The following is a 22981-nucleotide window of genomic DNA, read 5'->3' as shown; positions in this document are numbered from 1 at the left end:
GCGTGCGTGTGTGTCCCCGCGGCGGCCCTAGCCAGTCAGCCCAGCCCTAGTCAGCCGGTCAGTGGTGTCAGCAGGAGACTGTCAGCAAAAACTCGTTGGTCAGCAGGGGGAGAGAAACGTTAACACAACCTGGGTTTATAACTGAATGCCACTTTCCATGGTCTAATGAGAGGAGATTTGGCTATATCCGGGTCGCCTGTGACTGTAAATGTCTGTCTGTTTTTGTCCGTCTGACTTTCTGTTTTAGGAGAATTTAAGTGAAATTATTTGTATACTATGTTTATTATTATTGTTACTATTATTATTATTATTATTATTTTTTTTATTATTATTATTATTATTATTATTATTATTATTATTATTGCCGTTGTTATTGATGACGAAGATCTGATTTTTTTACTTGTTATTTCTTGGACGGAAGATATTTTTTTTTTAGAAGAAGAAAATTCAGAAATAGAAAAAAAAATATTGTATGAGATGCGGGTGATGGAGGTATCTCTCTTAACACATACATACATACATACATACATACATACATACATCTGGATGCAGCGAGAACGTTTACACATAGGACGCTTTCACGCAAGCCTGGACACGTGCGCGTTTAGACACACACACACACACACACACACTGTACAGTACGTGTCTACAAACGCTAAATCACTTTCATACCCACAGATACTTTCAAATACACATGAAGCGACTAGACACACACACACACACACACACACACACACACACACACACACACACACACACACACACACACAAGAGAATCATGGGAACAGCTTCATAAATGACCGAATATTTAAGACACCGCCCATGACACTCCCCTGACACTCCCCCATGACACTCCCCTGACACTCCCCTTGACACACCCCCATGACACTCCCCTGACACTCTCTTGACACACCCCCATGACACCTCCCCTGACACCTCCCTCTTGACACACCCCCCATGACCTCCCTCTTGACACACCCCCCATGACACCCCCTTGACACTCCCCTTGACACACCCCTTGACACTCTTGGACACACCCCTTGGACACTCCCTCTTGACACACCCCATGACACTCCCCTTGACACTCCTGTCTTGGACACACCCCTTGACCTCCCTCTTGACACACCCCTTGACACCTCCCCCATGACACCTCCATGACACTCCCCTTGGACCCCCTCTTGACACACCCCCATGACACCCCCTGACACTCCCTCTTGACACACCCCATGACACTCCCCTTGATATCCCCATGACACTTCCCCTGACACTCCCCTTGACACTCCCCTGACACTCTCTTGACACACCCCCATGACACTCCCCTCTTGACACACCCCCATGACACTCCCCTGACTTCCCTGACACACCCCCATGACACTCCCTTCTGACACTCCCTGACACACCCCATGACACTCCCCTTGACACTCTCCCCTGACAATCATATCTTGAGTCACTTTCCCACACAGTGTCATGGGGTGATTCTAAAGGCCAGAGGCGTAGAATTGTTGTGAGTTTGCTGAAGGTAAATATTTTTTTATGAGATTTGAAATTAACCTAACCTAACCTAACCTAACCTAACCCAACCTAAATAAACAACCTAACCTAACCTAATCTAACCAATCTATCTATCTATCTATCTATCTCTGTCTGTCTGTCTGTCTGTCTGTTCTGTCTGTCTGTCTGCTTCTCGTCTCTCTCTCTCTCTCTCTCTCTCTCTCTCTGTCTGTAATGAGTAATGAAAAATACCTCTGAATTACTTATGACTTTTACACTTTTTATATAAGTGAAACAAAGAACATTATAAGAGTTACTATATTTCTCCTTTGTCAGTAGTACAAGAGTGTAGTTACTTATATTACACTTATTCTGTGTAAAGTAGGATAAATGACACTAAATAACAGACTGATGGTCTCAAGTGTTCTTTGTGTAAACAGAACAAAGTGTGTGTGTGTGTGTGTGTGTGTCCCTCACATGGCCCCGTGTATGGAGTCAGGGCCGTGTGCGTAATTTCAGGGTCGTGGATAAACATCGTTCATCTCATTGTGTGTATGGTCAGGGCTTCGTGCACACAGTCATGGTCGTGTGTTTGTGTGTGTGTGTGTGTGTGTGTGTGTGTGTGTGTGTGTGTGTGTGTGTACTGGAATGAATGTTTGTGTGTGTGTGTAAGAGAGAGAGAGAGAGAGAGAGAGAGAGACATTCACCATATCCTTGTTACGCGTTGTTACTCTTGTGGACTGTTACTTACCTCCCCAGTTCCATGCACTGTTACGCTTGTCCTAGCCTTGTCCTCCGTTACTTGTTCGCGTTATTGTACGCTGTTACGTCACCAGGGAAGAGTGTTAGCGTTACTAGATGCTTTTGTGTTACTTCCGTTACCTTTATGAGCCGTTAGTGTTACTGTCTCGTGAGCAGTGTTACTTCGTGTCTCTTTGTCTCTGTTTTAGTAACGGGTGACTGACTGGGCCCCAGTTTTAATAGACCCTATTTAATATACGTCAGTCGTAATGGACCCTAGTCTTAATAGGCCCTAGTCCCAATAAGTTATATTTAGACTTGGGGCCCAGTAGGACTCATAACCACTGTGAATTATCGTATTTGTTACGTTCTAGTGTTCCGTGTTGCGTTTGTTACTGTCGTTGTTGGTAAAGGATTTCCCTGTTACCTGTTACTGTTACGTGGGATTACCATTGATTTGATCTGTTGGGTACTGTTACACACACACACACACACACACACACACACACTCTTTGTTGAGGTGTTTCGCGTTGGTCAGGTCAGTTGGCCTTGGACAGTGAGAGCCTCCTCACTGCTCCACATGATACTGGACAAAATCCCACCAGAGGGAGGCAGAAATGGGAGGGGGACGGGGGGATGAGGGAGGAGACAGAGAGAGAGAAATTAATATGAATCATGACGTGGACCAAAGCTAGTTTATTGTGCACTCAATACTCATCCTGTGAGCAGTAACGCAAAAATGATCACAGAAAAGTTCATAGTTTACCGGACACCAGTGGTCAGGATATTGTGTCGAGGAATGTGAAGTGTATTTCCAGTACTTTGTTTAGGTCGGTACAAAGGAGTTGACTAAGCTATTAGATGCGAAGTGTGGAGACAGCTTTAGTATATCAGCTATCTTGCCACCAGAGATAAAATGTTGTGCCATTGTATACACCGTGTGTTTGGACGTGGCCATATATTTGGCTACATATTTTACATTTAATTTTGTTCACATCTGCCTGAGGAACATACTGCCAGAGGTCGTTATATCCTAACCTTAGTCTAGCGGTTACAACATCTTGTAATCCAGTAATCTCATCACGGTAAACAATGGAATGACTAGTGCCTGTTTGTACTTGTCTTCTGGCTTCAAATTCATCAGCAAGTTCTTTCCTGATCACAGTTTTTAATGGTTGACTGCCCTAGAAGGTGTTCAACAGCGTCTTTGTTGGACGCGAGTTTAGCTAAGGCATCAACTTTACCATGTTCACTGAGGCCTATGTGAGAGGGGCAGCAGTTGAGGGTATCAAAGGCAAGTAGTGAGGATAAGGAGTCAGTGATGATGAGACTGTCAGTGTCATCAACAAGTTTCAGGGCTGTGGGTATGACGGAGAGTTCAGTTTGTGGGGTGACGAAAGGGGAGGAGGAAGGGGCAGGGAGGAAAGGGAGAGTAGAGAGGGAGGGAGAGGCAGGGGAGGAAGGGAGGGTAGAGGAGGGAGGGAGAGGCAGGGAGGAAAGGAGAGTAGAGAGAGGAGAGGCAGGGAGGAGAGGGAGAGTAGGAGAGGAGGGAGGGGCAGGGAGGAAAGGGAGAGTAGAGAGGGAGGAGAGCGTGAGAGAGAGGATGACGGGTGGTTGGAGGGGGGGACCATGGCCTTGCTGGACCTGATGGCTGCCACAGCGACAGTGAAAGTGTGGAGGGACGGCATGCCCACCTCCTGTCCACCACCTCCTTGCCTGCCCACCTCCCTGCCTTTGCCCACCTCTACAATTCAGATCCCGCCCATCACTCCACATCCCACTCCCTGCCTACCTTCCACAACCCAACCCACCCCCTGCCCTACCACTTCCTCCACAACCCACCCTGCCCACCTCCGACAACCTCTTCCCACTCACTTCCACAACCCACCCCTGCCCACTCCACACCTCTCCTACCACTTCTCCACAACCCACCCCTGCCCACTGCACAACTCCTCCCACCACCTCTCCACAACCCACCCTGCCCACCTGCTACAACCTCCACCACCTCCCCACCCTGCCCATACAACCCCTCCTCTCACCTCTACAACCCACCTCCTTCCACTTCCTACCCATCTTCTCAAACCCACCCACCCACCCACCCACCAATGACTTAGCTCAGAATGTGGATATTTCTTCAGCTGGGCAAAAGTTGTTCTACTGGAGGTGTCGTCAGAAGCTGATCACTCCCCACCCCATCATCGTTGCCAAGTCCCGATACCCATGTTGTCGTACCACTCGTGACGTCACACATGTCCTCCGGGTTTTGTTTAGCTTTACCATCGATGACGTCATGGGGAAATCATAACAATTTAATATTCGGTAAAATCATCACACAAGTTTACAATTGGTTGACTGTTTACACTACAGGTATACAATTCAGCAGGTAAACAACAACAGTAAACAGTAATGTAATTTGATCAGGAATGAGAGTGAAATTAAGTTGATAAATATAACAAGTATTACATTATGCTTGGTTAATGATATAGAAACTTACTGATATTGGTACAGTTTATTTAGCCGGGAGAACACAGATGGAGGGTGGATAATAACAACATTGACCTGGCCGAGTTAGTTGACCCCATTTAGTGCCATTTATCTCTTATGTATTTTGTTCTAACTTGAAATTGTTGGATATGAGTGGGTGAGGGAGTGTGGGTGAGTGTGGAGGGGAGGGAGGTTGAGGGGAGTGTGAGGGAGGGAGGTTGGAGATGGAGGTGGGGAAGTGTGAGGGAGGGAGGTTGGAGAGGGAGTGGATGAGTGTGTGAATGAGGAGATGGAGGTTGAGAGGGAGGAGTGTTGGAGAGGGAGTGTTGGAGAGGGAGTGGGGGGGGTGGGATGAGTGTGTGAGGGAGGGAGGAATGATTGAGGGAGGGAGGTGGCCTTATGAGAGAGTGTGAGGGAGTGTGTGGGAGAGGGGAGAGGAGGGAGTGTGTGTGGAGAGTGAGGGGAGAGTGTGAGGGAGTGTGTGGAGAGGAGGGAGAGGGGAGGGGAGTGTGTGGGGAGAGGAGGGGAGGTGGAGAGGGAGGGAGAGTGTGAGGGGTGTGGGGAGAGTGGGGAGAGGTGGAGGGGTGTGTGTGTGGGGAGGGAGGGGTGTGTGAGGTGAGGGAGAGGTGAGGGAGTGTGTGTGAGAGTGAGGAGAGTGTGAGGGGTGTGTGTGAGGTGAGGGGTGTGTGTGAGTGAGGGAGGTGTGTGGGAGTGTGTGTGGAGGTGAGGGAGAGGTGAGGGGTGTGAGAGTGAGGGAGTGTGTGTGAGAGTGAGGGAGAGTGTGAGGGAGTGTGTGTGTGAGAGTGGGGAGATAACTTGGTCGAGTCCGTTGTAGCTGTAAAGAGTGTTTTGATTGTGGACACCAACTACCATAAACTTAGGTTAGGTTAGTGTTAGGTTAGTGTTAGTTAGTGTTAGGTTAGTGTTAGGTTAGTGTTAGTGTAGTTAGTGTTAGGTTAGTTAGTGTTAGGTTAGTGTTAGGTTAGTGTTAGTAAGTAGGTTAGTGTTAGGTTAGTGTTAGGTTAGTGTTAGTTAGTGTTAGTTAGTGTTAGGTTAGTGTTAGTTAGTGTTAGTAAGTAGTTAGTGTTAGGTTAGTGTTAGGTTAGTGTTAGGTTATTAGTGTTAGGTTAGTGTTAGGTTTATGTTAGGTTAGTGTTAGGTTGGTGTTGGGGTTAGTGTTAGGTTAGTGTTAGTGTTGTGTTAGCAGGTTAGTGTTAGGGTTAGTGTTAGGTTATGTTAGTTAGGTTAGTGTTAGGTTAGTGTTAGGGTTAGGTTAGTGTAGTTAGTGTTAGTTATGTTTAGGGGTTAGGTTGTTAATTTAGTATTTCTGTATCTAGGAACTTTTATTTTGTACACAACCTTGATGGAACTTTTCGCAAACTTACGCAACAGAGAGAGAGAGAGAGAGAGAGAGAGAGAGAGAGAGAGATGGGAGTTCCTTGTGGTATGCATCATGGTGGTGACGTCAGCAGGCAGTAAAGGTGATGACAGAGTTTGGTGGTAGGAGAGGGTGGGTGGTGAGGTGGTGTGGGTGGTGAGGTGGGTGTGGGTGGTGAGGGAATGTGGGTGGGAGGTGGGTGGGTGGTGAGGTGGGTGGGTGGTGAGGTGGTGTGGGTGGTGAGGTGGTGTGGGTGGTGAGGTGGTGGGTGAGTGTGAGGGTGTGGGTGGTGAGGGAGTGTGGGTGAGGTGGGGTGACCCTCATCTTTGCCAGAAATTCAACTTTCTAAGCTTCGATATTTTCCTTAAGGTGTGTGTGTGTGTGTGTGTGTGTGTGTGTGTGTGTGTGTGTGTGTGTGTGTGTGTGTGTGTGTGTGTGTGTGTGTGTGTCGTAAACGCGATAACTGGAACAAAATTTCAGTGGATGTAAATCAAAGTTGGATCGTTGTTATGGCGTCCTGGACTGTGAGGGCGTCCTGGACCTTGTTATGGCGTCCTGACCTGGTTATGTCCTGACCTGTGATGGCGTCCTGGACCTTGTGATGGCGTCCTAGATCTTTTATTACGTCCTGACCTTGTGATGGCGTCCCGACCTGGTTATGGCGTCCTGGACCTTGTTTTGCGCGTCCCAGACATTTTATGGCGTCCTGGACCTTGTGATGGCGTCCTGGACCTTGTGATGGCGTCCTGACCTTGTCATGGACCTTGTTATGGCGTCCTGGACCTTGTTATGTACCTTGTTATGGCGTCCTGAACCTTGGTGATGGCGTCCTGGACCTTGTGATGGCGTCCGGACCTGGTTATGGCGTTCTGGACCTTGTGATGGCGTCTGGACCTTGTCATGGACCTTGTTATGGCGTCCTGGACCTTGTTAGGTACCTTGTTATGGCGTCTTGAACCTTGTGATGGCGTCCTGACCTGTGATGGCGTCCTGGACCTGGTTATGGCGTTCTGGACCTGTGATGGCGTCCTGGACCTTATCATGGACCTTGTTATGGCGTCCTAGACCTTGTTATGGCGTCCTGGACCTTGTGATGGCGTCCTGGACCTTGTTATGGCGTCCTGGACCTTGTTATGGCGTCCTGGACCTTGTTATGGCGTCCTGGACCTTGTTATTGCGTCCTGGACCTTGTGATGGCGTTCTGGACCTTGTGATGGCGTAGCGACAGGATCGACGGCATTGTGTGTCATTGTGATACAGAATTATGGCGCCGAGGAGTTTGTTGTGGCGCACCAGATGGACTTGTCCACCTTTACCGCCAACCTTGTTATAAGCAGCTCAGTATTTGTCTCAGTGATGAAAGATGGAGAGAAATCTTTGAGCAAGTGGCCTTTGTGTTTACATGACGTCGGTGGACTGCTGGGGACTTGTCAGATGGCCCCCAATCCCCGTGGGCCCCAGTCCTAATGGACCCCCAGTAATAAAGAGCCCCAGTACTAAGTGCACCCAGTTCAGATGTGACCCAATCCTAATGAGTACCAGTCCCAATAGTTTCCGATACCATTAGTTTGGTTAGGTTAAGCCTATCGGGTCAGGGGGTCCATTTGACCTACAGATAAAGGATTTGGGCCGTCGGGAGCAGAATGTCTTCGCCTTGTTCTCGTGCTGTAGGACACGGGGGAGATATCTTAACGTCACTGGGACACGGTAGGACATGGGGGAGATATCTTAACGTCACTGGGACACGGTAGGACATGGGGGAGATATCTTAACGTCACTGGGACACGGTAGGACATGGGGGAGATACGGTTCAGGGGGTCCTAAATTAACTCGCCTCAGTATGTCCGGCAAGCGGAACCATGGCGCCGAGGAGGAGGTACAAGGAGGAATAGGAAAGAGGAGGAGGAATGAAAGGGGAAGAAGGAAGGAAAATAATAAAGAGGAGGAAGAAGAAAAAGGGAGATGGAGGAGGAGGGAGAGGAGAAAGAATAGGGAGGAGAAAATGTAAGTACTTTCTGAGTGGACGAGTGAGTGAGTGATTGGACGAGTGAGTGGAAGAGTGAGTGATGATTGGACGAGTGGTGGACGAGTGGTGGTGGTTGAGTGGACGAGTGAGTGGACAGTGAGTGAGTGATTGGACAGGTGGTGGACGAGAGTGAGTGAGTGGTGTTTTAGTATTTTAATTTGATAACAGCATCTGGGAGGAGGCGAGAGGGAAGGGGGGGTGAGTCTTGTTATTATCTCTCTCTCTCTCTCTCTCTCTCTCTCTCTCTCTCTCTCTCTCTCTCTCTCTCTCTCTCTCTCTCTCTCTCTCTCTCTCTCTCTCTCTCTCTCTCTCTCTCTCTCTCTCTCTCTCTCTCTCTGTTATTTATCTAACTCTCTGGGTCTGATGAAAACACACACACACACACACACACACATAGATAACACAAGTACACACGACCTTCCGAATAACACACACACACACACACACACACACACACACACACACTATTTACATCAAGAGGACCACGAATTGATGTTTAAAAATTATCTCACAATGTTTATGTTTTATATAATTGTGTGTGTGTTTGTTTGTTTATATAATCATGTTTGCATTATCGTGTGTTTGTTTTTCATGCCCAGATGAACACAAATTAAGGTAAGTTTGTGTATGATTCTGTATATCTTATTATTTATATATTTTGGCCTTAATGTATATTTTTATGTATAATTAATGTTGTGTATTTTGGCCATGAATATTTACGTATGTATGTGTATTTTATATAATGTATAACTGTATAGTGATTTTATATATCATAGTTGGTGTTGTATGGAAGTATATTCTACCATATACGTTATACTATAGCTTGCTGGACTTTTCGTATATCACTATATCGTAATACAGCTTTTATACTAATCTTTTGTTATATGCTTTTAGTTGCCTGATATATAATAGTATACTCCTAACATACTTAAGCTGTGGGGAATATCTGGTATATCCTGGTTATATAATCTAGATAGTATACTCTCTTTATATGCCCTTATATGGCACATTAATCGCTCTAGTATACTTCACCACATGAGCTGTAGTATACTCAGCCTCCTATAACATACCTCTGTTATACTCTACGATATAATGACAGTATATACATGACTCGGCTGCATGAAGCCTCCCTTGTGCTTATCTCAAGATGTGTGGCTTCTTATCTAACCTGCTAGTGAGGCTTCTTCTGGTTGACGGAGATGAGGTGGTTGTGATGATGGTGGTTGTGGTGGTGGTGGTGGTTGTGGAGATGTGGTTGTGGTTTTGTTGTTCGTCTTAGTTGTGGTCATGGTTGTTGTTGTTGTAGTCGAAGATGGTTGTGGTAATTATTGGGATGATTGTGGTAGGTGAGGAAGAGGGAGTGGAGGGAAGGTGTGGGGTGGAGGGAAGGTGTGGAGTGGAGGGAAGGTGTGGAGTGGAGGGAAGGTGTGGAGGGAGCTAGTTACCTGTCTCCTCACCTTCTTCATTATGGGAGACCACGCCAGGAGCACGTGAGGGTGTGACCATTGTTCAAGGTTCCTCCTCCTGCTGGTGATGGTGGTAGTAGTGGTGGTTGTTGTGGTGATGGTGGTAGTGGTGGTGGTTGTTGTGGTGATGGTGGTGGTTGTTGATGTGGTGGTTGTGGTAGTGGTGGTTGGTGTTGTGGTTGTAGTGATGGTGGTTGAGAAGGAGGAGAGTGGATGAATCATGTGGATGTAGTGGGGGTGGAAGTGGATGAATGGGTGGGTCATGTGGGTATAGGATGCGATGAAAGTGGATGTCGTGTGGATGTAGGATAGGTTAGAAGTGGATAGATGGATGGATCGTGTGGGGGGTCTAGGATGGAGAGGAGGGCGAGAGGAAGACAACATTAAGCTGCCACTGGACAGGGGACTCCTATAAGGATTTTCTCACATGTAGGATATCCGCTGGGGGGGAGGGGGGGGGGTCCTGGAAGCCTCAGACCATCAGGGGCTTCTCGTACCTCCTTCTCGGTTTCCTTTTCCGAGTTAGGTTATTGTCCTCTGATGTCCCCTTTGTTCCTCCTAGTTTGCTATTTACCTTCTTGTAGTAGTTCCTAGTTCCTCTTAGTTGCTATTTACACCGTGTATTAAGTTTCTAGTTCCGTGTGTGTTGATAATTCTTGGGGATGTTAATTTCTTCTTCTTTCCCGTGACTAGTTCTCCTCGCTAGCTATTTAAGTTCCTTCAGTTCCTCTTAGTTGCTGCCTATTAAGACTGAGTGGTTCCCTGTAGACTGGTGGTGGAGGTACAGTTGAACTAACAGCTGACTGGTTACATGGGTTACAGTCCCAAAAGTTCCCAACCAAACTTTACCTTTAGTTCAGTGTTAATAGAATCCACTTGTAATGGATCCCTGTGTTAATGGTTGTGGTGACGGAGACTGGAGCCTGTGTACCTGATAGTCAAAAATAATAAACTGCAAAAGTAGGAGTTAGCCATTTTGGAAGCTTTAGTGTAGATAGAGACGCCTGTATTGCATCTTATATTGTCTATCATATATATATATCGTGCATAGTCTTGGGTGGTAGAATAAAACGCTAACTCACTCGGAAACTCTGCGCTAACCTGCATTTTGGGAGCATTTGGTGATGAGAGCGACTCACCTCGGCCGTGCATGACGAGCCGGTGTTGAGACGGCACTTAACTGCATGACTTAACGTGAGGAAGACCGCTGCTTCCCTGGCCTGGCCTCCTGCATGTGTCTGACTCAAGCCAACAACTCCTAAACATATCTTCCTTACTCGCCTCCTGTCCTACGGCTGTGGAGCCTCCATGGGTTACTTGTGGCGACAATACTAACTCCTGCCCTTCGCCTTGCTGCTGCTGTTCTAAGTAACTTTTGCTTGATAATTGGTCTGGGTTCTATGGCAAGACTAACCCTCAAACAATGGCAACAACATGTCAAGACTAACCACAAGACTTCCAGGCACCAACTATGGCAAGATTAGCACTGAAACTTTAAGTCTTCATGTGACAAGTTGATATTTATGTTTGTTCTCTGTCTTCACAAAGGCTTCGCGACGACGGGTCGGCCTCGGAAACCTTCACACAACCCGGCGGGGGTTAGACGAAGCCGCTCTTTCCAGGTGGGTTCCCCTCGACGTGATGACGAGTACCCGGTTCCTCTGTCGAAGGAGTCCCTCTCTGGCCAGGTCGCTCGCTATGTCAAGGAGCTGGAGCGGGGCATCCAGATGACGGTAGAGAACATGATGCCCAAGAAACACTCGCTGGCCTTAGGGGAACACCCTCGACCACCTCCTAGTCCTTCCAAAGACTCCTCCAGCCGGAGCCTCAGCCTAGGCCGCCGCCCCAAGGAGAAACTGCCGCCGACCACTCCTCTCAATGATACCAGTGACACAGGTACCTCCAAGGAGTGCGATGATCGCTCCCCCCAGCGTCACTCAGACACCGCCTCCTCCCAGCGTCACTCAGACACTGCCTCCTCCCAGCGTCACTCAGACACCGCTTCCTCCCAGCGTCACTCAGACACCGCCTCCCCCCAGCGTCACTCAGACACCGCCTCCTCCCAGCGTCACTCAGACACCGCCTCCTCCAGCGTCACTCAGACAATGCCTCCTCCCAGCGTCACTCAGACACCGCCTCCTCCCAGCGTCACTCCAGACACCGCCTCCCTCAGCGTCACTCAGATACTGCCTCTTCCCAGCGTCAGACACCGCCTCCTCCCAGCCTCACTCAGACACCGCCTCCTCCCAGCGTCACTCAGACACTGCCTCCTCCCAGCGTCACTCAGACACCGCTTCCCCCCAGCGTCACTCAGACACCGCCTCCTCCCAGCGTCACTCAGACACCGCCTCCTCCCAGCGTCACTCAGACACCGCCTCCGACATCGTCCTCGATGCCGAAAAGATCTTGCCGGAGGGGGACGACTACAAGCTGGTGTTCATCAGTTCTGATTCTTCTAAAGACTCCGAACTCAATTCTTCTATAGACTCGGACAACTCAGGGTCACCCTCGAGACGGGTGTCGAGTGCGAGCGCCGTCAACGACTCTGACACCGCCGGGTTCATCGACGAAAGTGACTGGGACTACTTCGAGTCGGAGTCGCAAGCTGGACGACGTCGTAAAGTAAATGGCGCCACCCCACGTGTGTTCATCCCAGCCCGTGTGGACGCGAGCGTCATGACGGACGGGGAGTACCTGAGCGGCGGGGCCTCAGAGGGCGAGGAGAGCGACACAGAGTCGTCTCGGGTCAAGGATGTATCACTACAGTTGTCGTTGAGGGTACCGTCTCCTGTCGCTCCTCCCGCCCACCTCCGCCAGGACAGTGACGTCAAGGGCAAAGAGGGCGTGGGCGCCCAAAATGACCACAGCACGCCCACGACATCCGTCCCCACCCAACCTCTCCTCACACCCATCACTGCCATGGACACTAAGGAGCTGCACGCCATGTTACGACAGACGGAGGCGGTGCAAGCGGAAGCTCAAGCACTCCAGGCAGCTCTGATGGGCGCCTTCACCCCACCAGACCCTGCCCTGAGTGCCACGTCCGGCGGGCGGTGGTTCAAGAGGGGCGACTCCACTCGTAGCTCCGCCGAGAGGTCAATGGGCGAGTTGTCGTGTCACGACCAGGTGCGGGCCGCGGGCTCCCCACACGACTCCCCGGCCCTCAGGGAGTACCGCAAGAGGGTCCTGACAGAGATCCAGAACTACTACGGCGTTAACCAGGGCACCAACATGACGAGTCGCGGGCGGCTAGACTGGTACAGTTACCTCACTCAACACCACCCTCGCCCCGCCTCCCCCGCCCCTCCCGCAGCCTTATCTCGCTTATCATATCAGCGGAAAGATAAACCTAACAAACTGGTGGTGACTCGTGGACAAGGAACTAGTGTCAAGCCGTCGTCCACAGTGGGTGGCAGTGCGCAAAGGTCCAGTCGGGATATTTGTATACAAACTGATCCAGACCCCGCCGTAGTGACCTCCAGCTGTGACGAGGAACTCACACCTGAGCCCCAGAAGGTCTCCCCAGCGCCCCCTAGGCTCCTCCTGCGGGGGCCCCTCAACAACCACACCCTACAGGCCGCCGCCGCCGCCACACTGTCCTCCATGGTAAAGGCAACACCTCCAAGGACGCGGGGATACACGGAGTCCTGTGGCGGTGACGGCGGCGGTGTGAGTGTTGGCGGCGGTGGTGGTAGTAGCGGGGGCCGGGAGCGAGAGGGGGGAGAACTCACCCCCCACCTGCCTCACCCTCCCTCTATCCACCTGCACCTCACGCTAAGTCGCGAGACCTCAGTCGCGCACCCGTCCGACTCTGAGACGGATGAGAGGCTCGTGGAGTACCATTCGTCCTTCAGTAGTGATCTAGGGGGGGAGTCAACCAGTGATTTCGAGTACCAGAACGAATCTAGTGAGCGTGTGAAAACCTTGGAGACCCACCTGAGGGAGGAGAAGGAGCGTGGAGATGTAAGGGCTGGCAGGGTGTTAGGAACAGAGGCCAGCAAGGAGCATGGCGGCCGTGGAGGGGGGGAGGAGGAGGTGCCGAGGTCCCCCCGCATAGCAGCAGCAGCCAACACCACCAGCCACACCACCACCACCACACACGCACTCTCCACCACACACGCCCCCAACACAGCCACACGCACCTCCACCACCACCACACACACACCCACCACCACACACACACCCATCTCCATCAAACACACGCCCACCATCACTACCACACGCCCGCCGCCGCCCCAACCCGCACCCAGGACCACCATGAGTGCCCCACGTCCACACCACCGTCATGGCCCACGCCCTCGCCGTCAGCCACTCCAGCAGCAGGATACACAGGGTGACCTCGACGCCCCGGAGAGAGTTATCCAGGTGGAGGGAGCATCTCAACCCGCCTCCCCGCACCTTGTCCTGCAGCCCGTCCACCACGACACCACGCCCTCCAGCAGCACCAGCGAGGCCGAGGATACCGACGAGGACGTTCACGTGTCTCGTAGTTATGATATTGTTCCTGCTGACGAGGTAGACGGTGAGAGTGAGGTCGAGGATGTCCTAACGGAGGGTGACGTGACCTCCAACCTCCTCGAGGCTGAGCAGCAGGGTGATGACTCCTCCTCGTCCTCGATCGACGGTGACACTGACGAGGACAAACACGTCAGTAAGGAGTACAGCCTCACGAGATCGTCCTCGTCTGACACGGACTTCCACAAGTCAGACGTTGACGATACTCCTGAGCACACCACCGCCGTCCTCGCCACAGTGCCCCTCGAGGACGAGGACGTGGTGGAGGCTGTGAACGCCGCCCTCATCCGTGACGTGGTGGATGAGGTGGACGACGCAGGGGCACAAGAGGCTGTGGAGGCCATCAATCACCACGTCTGTGATCTCACACTCGACGATGTTGTTATCACCTGGCCCGACGATGACGTGGCCGAGGCGTCAACAACATTGTCATTTGATACTCAAGAACAAATGGTGGGTGAAGAGAAGACGAGAGAAGAGAAAAATAATTCGGGACAAAATAACGACGATAAGAGATATGTGCGGTTTAGTGACGTAGATAAAGGCGTAATAGACTCCTCCAGTGCGTTGAGGGAGGAAGATGATGATGGTGTTATGGTGGAGGAAATTACCACAAGTGTTGGAGAAAATCTGGTGAGTGGGGAGAGTACTAGTGATGGAGACAGTGGGGGAGACAGTGCTATAGGTGTGGGTGAGAGTAGTGTGGTAGTGAGCGGTGATAGTGAGAGTGTGCTCGGTGATAGTGAGAGTGTGCTCGGTGATAGTGATGTCGTCTATAGTGAACAAATTACCTTAGGCAGTGACCGCGGGGAGGTGTGTTGTGATCAGACCACTGACCCTCACACACCACCCACCTCTGACACTGTCCTCAAGTCCGAGGTCACAGTTACGCCAGAGGTCACAGTTACGCCAGAGGTCACAGCTGCACCAGAGGTCACAGCTGCACCAAAGGTTACAGTTACGCCAGAGGTCACAGTTACGCCAGAGGTCACAGTTACGCCAGAGGTCACAGCTACATCTGAAGTTGTAAGTATATCTGAAGCAGGTGTTCCTGATGTAGAAGCTAACGCTGAATTCACACCTGTATCTGAGATGGAAGTAACTCTTGAGGCCACAGCTGTACCTGAGTCATCTGCACCAGAGATTGCAGCTGTAACTGATGCATCTGCGCCAGAGGTTGCAGCTGTATCTGAGGCCACAGCTGTACCTGATGCACCTGTGCTAGAGGCCACAGCTGTACCTGAGTCATCTGCACCAGAGATTGCAGCTGTAACTGATGCATCTGCGCCAGAGGTTGCAGCTGTATCTGAGGCCACAGCTGTACCTGATGCACCTGTGCCAGAGGCCACAGCTGTACCTGAGGCACCTGCGCCAGAGATTGCAGCTGTAACTGATGTATCTGCACCAGAGTTTGCAGCTGTATCTGTGGCCACAGTTGTACCTGATGCACCTGTCCCAGAGGCCGCAGCTGTATCTGAGGCCACAGCTGTACCTGAAGCACCTGCGCCAGAGGTCGCAGCTGTTTCTGAGGCAGAAATTAGATCAGAGGTCGCGGCCATAACAAAGGTGACTCCCGAGGACCCAACAGAGGCCATGGCAGCTACTGTGAAGACGACGGACACAGAGGTCACTACTCCCACACACGACGAGTCTGTTACATTACAGGAGTCCACATCAATACTGGGGGTCATAGTTACACCTGAGTCTGAGGTGGCACCAACAGACGGCCACCAGGAGGACAAGACATCCAGGTGTGGCTGCCCTCTGGAGGAGCAGGCTTCTTCAGGAGGGGATGAGGCCATGTTGAGGTTCTCAGGTGAGGCGGTCGTCACCCCAGGGGGAGAGAGACAGCCTCAGGAGTCGTCCCCGGGAGACCCTGTCTGGGACACCTGCCACACCTGTACAGCTAGTGCAGGTGTTGTTGCCGAGATGGAAGAAAGGGAGAGGGAGAGTGTGGGTACTGTGCCCCCAGGGCCCAGCAGCCTGCCCGGGCACACCAGGGAGAGTGAAGAACCATTCCTGGGAGAAAGTGAAGGGGCGGAGTATGGTGCTGAAAGTAATGGGGTGATGGAGGGTGAGGGGCCCGGACCTGCTGGCACTCATGCTGACGCCGGAAGTGAACAAGTGGAACACAGCACCGCGGTGGCTCACAGCTGCGGCCACACATCAGTAACACATGACGCGCCCGCGGGCCCGCACGTGTCAGCCGCCGCTCCCCACACTGTGAGTGACGTTACCAGTGCACCAGCGGACACGGCGCCGCCCGGAGAGGTACGTGGCTCCCTCCAGCAGGATATAATACAGTGTGATATTACCAAAGTGAAGAAAGATAGTGTCGAGGGAGAGTCTAGTGAGTCAGGTCACTCTAGTGCTGGTGAGAGTGAGGTGGAGGGGGACGACCCCGGTAATGTGGTCAAGATCAATGTGACGGAGGACGACGGCGTCAGCATCCCCGTCAGCGTGTTGGGCGAGGGTGTGGGGCAGGAAGTGAGGAGGTTCGCAGTGAGGCGGGTACGCTCGCCGGAGATAGTGTCGCGCCACACCCCACCAGTGCCCTCACGACGCACCAAACGTTCCTCCTCCTCTGACGGCGTCTCATCCTCCTCTGACATTGAGCGTTCTGACGCCGACGCAAGTGACTCCGCCGACACCGTGGTAGAGGGAGGTAAGCTGCACGCTGAGCTGCGCAGGTTCGCACTCCACCAGCGCCGCCACGACCACGACGACAAGGGTCGTGATTCTGACGGTCCTTCATCAGCTGACTCCGTCCTCCACGGTGCCGACAGCGAGTCTCAGTGTTCCGACAACAGCGAGGAGGGTAACCTGGTATCCATTGTGTCTGTTGGGGATGAAGACGACCACACCACGCGCATGTCCTCCCAGGGCAGGATATACATCAGGTCAGACTCCACGGACTCCGATGTACAGATTAAACCAACGTGTATTGTGGTGACAGGGTCGTCAGGGGCGGAGTCCGGAGAGGACGGTGACGCTGAAGGTATCAACACTAAGCGTAATATCAAGAATGAAGGTAACGACGTGACCATTCTAGAGGTGACGAGTGACGTACGACGTGGCCACGTCATGTCAGTGCATGTCACAAGTCCAGACTCCTCCCGCAGTGCCTCGCCTGCACGGAGGAGTCAGGTGAGCGAGCTGCAGTCCATGATCCTGACAACTCGTGAGCGTCAGCAGCAGTTCCGAAGGTCCCCGACAGAGATGAAAGAGTCGTCCTCGAGTCTGGCCAACTACTTCACCCTCACACTGGGCACAGACTCACCTCACGCTCCCAGAAGACTCAACAAAACTCCAGAAATTCGTCGTCGTAAAATTGACCGTCCTGAGACCTTGGAATCGCCCGCCCCCACAAGTCCCACAAGCCCAGCTCAAACCCCTGACCACTCCGAGGGGGATCTCCTGGCCTACGAGGAACACCACGGCATCGACATCGAGGAAGAGTACACTAACACCCAGGAGTATGACTCGTGGGAGGATGGAGAGAGAACAGTCACCTTCCCTGAGGAGATCGAGTTTGACGAAGACGTCTCGTTTGATGAGGTCAATCAGGAGTTTGTCGAGGGGGGCGAGTTCGATGGTCAAGATATTTATATCGAACATGAGGCTGAGGGACGCTTTGACTCCATCGAGGATGTCGAGTCTGTCAACAGTGAGTCGAACTACAGCGAATCTTCAGGCGACGAGACCTACGACCGAGAGATTGAACTTCGTGGGTACTGTAACAGAGCTATCGACTTCACCCTTCACACCATCATTGAGGAGAGCTGCGAGGAGAGCGATTACGAGAGAAAGCCGAAAGAGGAAGATGGGGCCAAGGCCGACCCATCTGAGCTGGAGAAGTACTTCTACTTCGACCTTGGTAACGGTCCCGCTGACTCCAAGAGATATGCCAACGAGGAGAGTGAGTACAGCGACACTTTCTCCGAGACCTCGAGCTCCATCTTCAGCGAGGGACTCGATGTTGACCCCAATAATGAAGAGGACGTTGATCCTGCCGAGCTGGCGTCATCCAGGCTAGAGAAGTACTTCCTGACGGGGTTCTTGGGGCTTGAGCGCCAACCGTCCATCAGGTCCATGGGTGAAGACTCTGAGCTCCACACTGACGAGAGTGGGTCCGTCGGCAGTGACTCAGAGGGGTCACCCAGCCCCGAGCAGCCCCGAAAGAAGCTAGTTAGACGACCTCGGGGGTTTCGTCCAGGCGTCATCAATAGATCTTTGGCGACGGCCGAGCGATGGGATGGCTCCCCGAGTGATGGGTCGCACCACTCTGAAGGGGATGATGTGGACAGGACCTTGGTGAGTGGTGAGGACGAGGGGTCCACAGAGTCCGAGGAAACAGCCTTCGACAAGGGAGATGGACAGTTCGATACCATAAAGCGAAGAAAAAAGAAAAAGGGTTCAGGGGATTATTCCGACAAGAAGTCCGACAGTGATAAGAGTGAACTGAGAACGCTGGAGCAACACGAGATAGAACACAGGGAGGAAATATGTGAGCTGAAAAATTCGGAGGCACTCAAGTCTCTGGTGCATGAAGGAGAAAAAGTGACAAAACGTGTGACAATTGAATGTGATAGAGAGAGCAGAGAGAGGTGTGACGAGAGAATGGAAAAGGAAGGTGACCTCTCGGACCGGAAGTACCTAAGTCGAGACAGTGGTTTCATTGGGAGTTCTGACGACTTGTTAAAGGATAAGCCCGAGGACAACCTCAAGGAACATAAGTCTCGCTTGTCCTCAGAGTCCAGCGTTGAGGATGGTGAGTCCTCCTCGAAAAGAAACGACCAGGCACAAAACGTGTCGAGTAAGAATGAAGAGAGCAAGAGCGACAGTTTCGACAACGACAGCAACAATAACAAATCAGAGAACGAGGAGCGTAGTAGCGGGGACGGCAAGGTGTCGAGGTCGAGCACTGGCTCCTCCGTCGACCTGCCGCCCTTCTCCCCCGACAAAATAAGGAACAAGATCTGTCGCAAAGATTCCTTTAACAACTGGAGCTCTGACGAGGAGACCAACATGATGATGAACAAGATGCGCGCCTTCTTCAAGACTATGATCTCCAACACCCGCGAGGCGCCTAAGGGGCATCGGGTCAAGCCTCCACAGTTACTGGCATTTGAAGCCAAGTTAACGAATCTCATGAAGACGGTGCCTGGCATCAATGACTCGCAGGTGAAGGAGATCGTCGAGTACCTGAGCTCGGAGGACACCTGGAGTGACTCCTATGATTCCTCCGACTACACTAGCAGTGACCTGGAGGGCGCCTATGCCCTTCTTGACCAAGCAGATCCGGAGATGAGGAGTGACTTACAGGAACAGATCTCGGCTTCTTGTCAACAAATAATTCAGAAGTTTGACCAGAGTCGCGAGCCAAGTGACACTGACAGCACTCACTCGCTCTTCGATGGACGAGCGTGTTCTGAGAGCTCTGAAGACGCTTCTCCCTCCAGCAAGGACACCGCGTTTGTGTACCAGCGGCTTATGTCCTCCATCTCCCGCCTGAAGCCTGACAGTGACAGGGGGAGCATAGGGTCCGGGTCACAGGGCGCCTCGCCGCCCCTGCTGGCTAAGGTGATGCACCACATAGGTAACCGCCTGGTAGCTCTCATGCACGAGGTGTCTGGTGGCAGTGAGAACGGAGACGACGACTCCCTCAGTGGCGGCCACCCCGTCACCTCCAGCCCAAAGGTTTCACTCTTCATCCCCAAGAAACATAAATCCGTCGATTCCATTTCCATCGACTCCTCCGTTGAGAAAAGCTCCTTAACCAGCACTAGTTTTGAGTCAGAGGACAGTCCCACCGACACCGAACAGTCCCCTGAGTCTGACCCCGGCACACCCAAGGCCCGCAAGCGTCATGGGCCGCTCTCGATCATCAGCGAACGGTCCTCGGCGGAAGATTTCACCTCCCTGGAGAGTCAACGTACCGTGTTTGCCTCTCACGATTCCCCGCGGCACCAGGCCCGCCTCGACGCCACCCGTCCTCAGCACAACACGACGTCAGAGCGCAGCCTGGAGGAGCGAGGAGTGACTAACATACAGTACTTCGTGACGGAAGGCAGCAACAATGAGGTGGAAGTCTGGCAGAGCGTCACGATTGATGAAGACAAATTCGACGCTCGGGAGCTTCATGGTGTGCCACGTGCACGACGTAGCGCTCGACGGCAGGAGGCCAGGAAGGCCAAGAGCCACATGAGCCTGGAGAAGATCCACCAGGAAGAGGTTAAGGCCACGGGCGAGAGGTCAGAGTCACTCGGGGACCTGCTGGACCGCGTCCGTTCTTCAGAATTCTCGAGTAGCTACGAGCAGCTAGACTCAGACTCTACACTCAAGGCGTCGGACTCGCTGGACCGACACATCGGGAGTAGTTCCTCAAACATCCGTTTGAATGCCTCCAGTCGTGGGTCTCTCACCACCAGCAGCCGGGGCAGCCTGGCGGCGTCTAGTCGGGGTTCCCTAAACGCCGGTTCCCGAGGCTCCCTCCAGGGATCTTCCGGTCCCGAGGAGGAGGATGAAAAGAAGCCCAAAAAGCTGAATTTCTTCCGGTACGCCAGACGATCATCCATGCCGGACACAAGCAAGGATCGCATGTCACCAGAAGTCCGCTCCACAACACTACCTCGATCAAATCCCACCCAGGTGGCCTCCACGGCCTCCCTCCCACGATCTCAGTTCGCCCTCCTCAACAAGACTAATTCGTCCGTCACTTCCTCCACACACACGCCCTTCGCCTCTCCTCCCTCTACCCTGGATAGGGCATCCATCACGGGACCTCGTTCTGCTCGTTACCACGCCCCAGGATATCGTCCACCCCCACCCACCACGCTTCCCAAACGCATCATCTCCACCTCCGGCTTCACCTCCCTCAGGAAGGACGCGGTGAGCAGCTGGGCGCCTCAAGGTAAGACAAAACACCATTTAATGACTTTTCACCTTCTCACGCACGACCCATGAGTCATGGCGTCGAGTTCTTGTCAGTAATTTTCGTCCCCACCATCAACTGTGTGACACATTTCACAGGTTTTCTCACACGATCTGTGTAAGGTTTTAATTATCGTGAAATTCTTAAATGAATTTGCAGACAGATAATATGTAGGAGAAACTGTAGGGGTTGATGTTATGCATTTAACACTTTTCCCCCAATGTATTATAGTTAAGTTCTCCATCTTAATCATCATCTTGGACGTGTTTGAAGATACAACAGATGGGAGGAAAAAACATAAAAAAATTAAATTTTCGGAGTTATTATTTTATATCTATACAGACAAATTAATTTATGACGTGTACAGAGAAACGTGACCTTACTGTAGTGTACAGTGGAGGCTCACGGCCACCGCCTCCCTTATAGTCTTTGTTTTGTTGTTTTAGCTGACGGTCAGTGTGTTTGTTACTCTGAAGCTGACGGTCAGTGTGTTTGTTACTCTGAAGCTGACGGTCAGTGTGTTTGTTACTCTGAAGCTGACGGTCAGTGTGTTTGTTACTCTGACGGTAAACTTCCTTATTTCAAACTTTTTTCTCATATCTTGAAAGTTGATGTTTTCAAACAGTTTGTATTTTCACATTAACTGTGTCCTTAACTGTGTCCTTAACTGTGTCCTTAACTGTGTCCTTAACTGTGTCCTTAACTGTGTCCTTAACTGTGTCCTTAACTGTGTCCTTAGCTGTGTCCTTAACTGTGTCCTTAACTGTGTGTCCTTAACTGTGTCCTTAACTGTGTGTCGTAACTGTGTCCTTAACTGTGTCCTTAACTGTGTCCTTAACTGTGTCCTTAACTGTGTCCTTAACTGTGTCCTTAACTGTGTCCTTAACTGTGTGTTCTTAACTGTGTTCTTAACTGTGTTCTTAACTGTGTGTTCTTAACTGTGTCCTTAACTGTAGGATATAAAATGATTTCCGATATAACATTAATTGGAACCTTATGTATGATAGCGTATAATGGTGTATGATGATGTATGATGATGTATGATGATGTATAATGGTGTATGATGATGTATGATGTATAATGGTGTATGATGATGTATAATGGTGTATGATGATGTATGATGGTGTATGATGATGTATAATGGTGTATGATGATGTATGATGGTGTATAATGGTGTATGATGATGTATGATGGTGTATGATGGTGTATAATGGTGTATGATGATGTATGATGGTGTATAATGGTGTATGATGATGTATGATGATGTATGATGATGTATGATGGTGTATAATGGTGTATGATGATGTATGATGGTGTATGATGATGTATAATGGTGTATGATGATGTATGATGGTGTATAATGGTGTATGATGATGTATAATGGTGTATGATAGCGTATAATGGTGTATGATGATGTATAATGGTGTATAAATGGTGGGCGGGGCCTTACTGTACACAGGAAGAAGTAAATAACAGTGGCTTGTTTATATTGAACCCCACACTGAACCCCCACATTGAACCCCACACTGAGCCCCCACACTGAACCCCCACATTGAACCCCACACTGAACCCCCACACTGAACACTGAACCCACACTGAACCCCACACTGAACCCCCACACTGAACCCCACATGAACCCCCACATTGAACCCCCCACACTGAACCCCACACTGAACCCCACACTGAACCCCCACACTGAACCCCTACCCCCACATTAAACTCCCCACATTGAACCCCCACACTGAACTCCCACACTGAACCCCCACACTGAACCCCCACACTGAACCCCCACACTGAACCCCGTGGTGGATCTCAAATGAACACGAATTCGAAAGTGGATTTGTTAATTAAAACTACGTTAGGTTAGGTTATGGTTAGGTTAAATTAGATTGGGTTAGGTTAGGTTAGGTCGTGTTTTACTGTGGTAGGTTAGGTTATGTCGTACT

The 22981-nt window shown here is 51.1% G+C and overlaps 1 protein-coding gene across 1 annotated transcript in view; it reads left to right on the top strand.

Moving 5' to 3' along the window:
- LOC121862985 (serine-rich adhesin for platelets-like) overlaps positions 1-21067 on the top strand; it is an 81161-nt gene extending 60094 nt beyond the window's left edge. The window contains 2 exon segments of the mRNA XM_042361441.1: positions 11135-11748; positions 11750-21067. Coding sequence (XP_042217375.1) covers positions 11135-11748; positions 11750-21067 — 9932 coding nt within the window.
- Positions 21068-22981: the final 1914 nt, after the last annotated feature.

The sequence above is a fragment of the Homarus americanus genome, unplaced genomic scaffold, assembly GCF_018991925.1.
Source record: "Homarus americanus isolate GMGI-L3 unplaced genomic scaffold, GMGI_Hamer_2.0 scaffold24922, whole genome shotgun sequence".
Lineage (NCBI taxonomy): Eukaryota > Metazoa > Arthropoda > Malacostraca > Decapoda > Nephropidae > Homarus > Homarus americanus.
The sequence above is the reverse complement of the archived record's forward strand: the minus strand, read 5'-3'. Positions and strand labels throughout refer to the sequence as shown.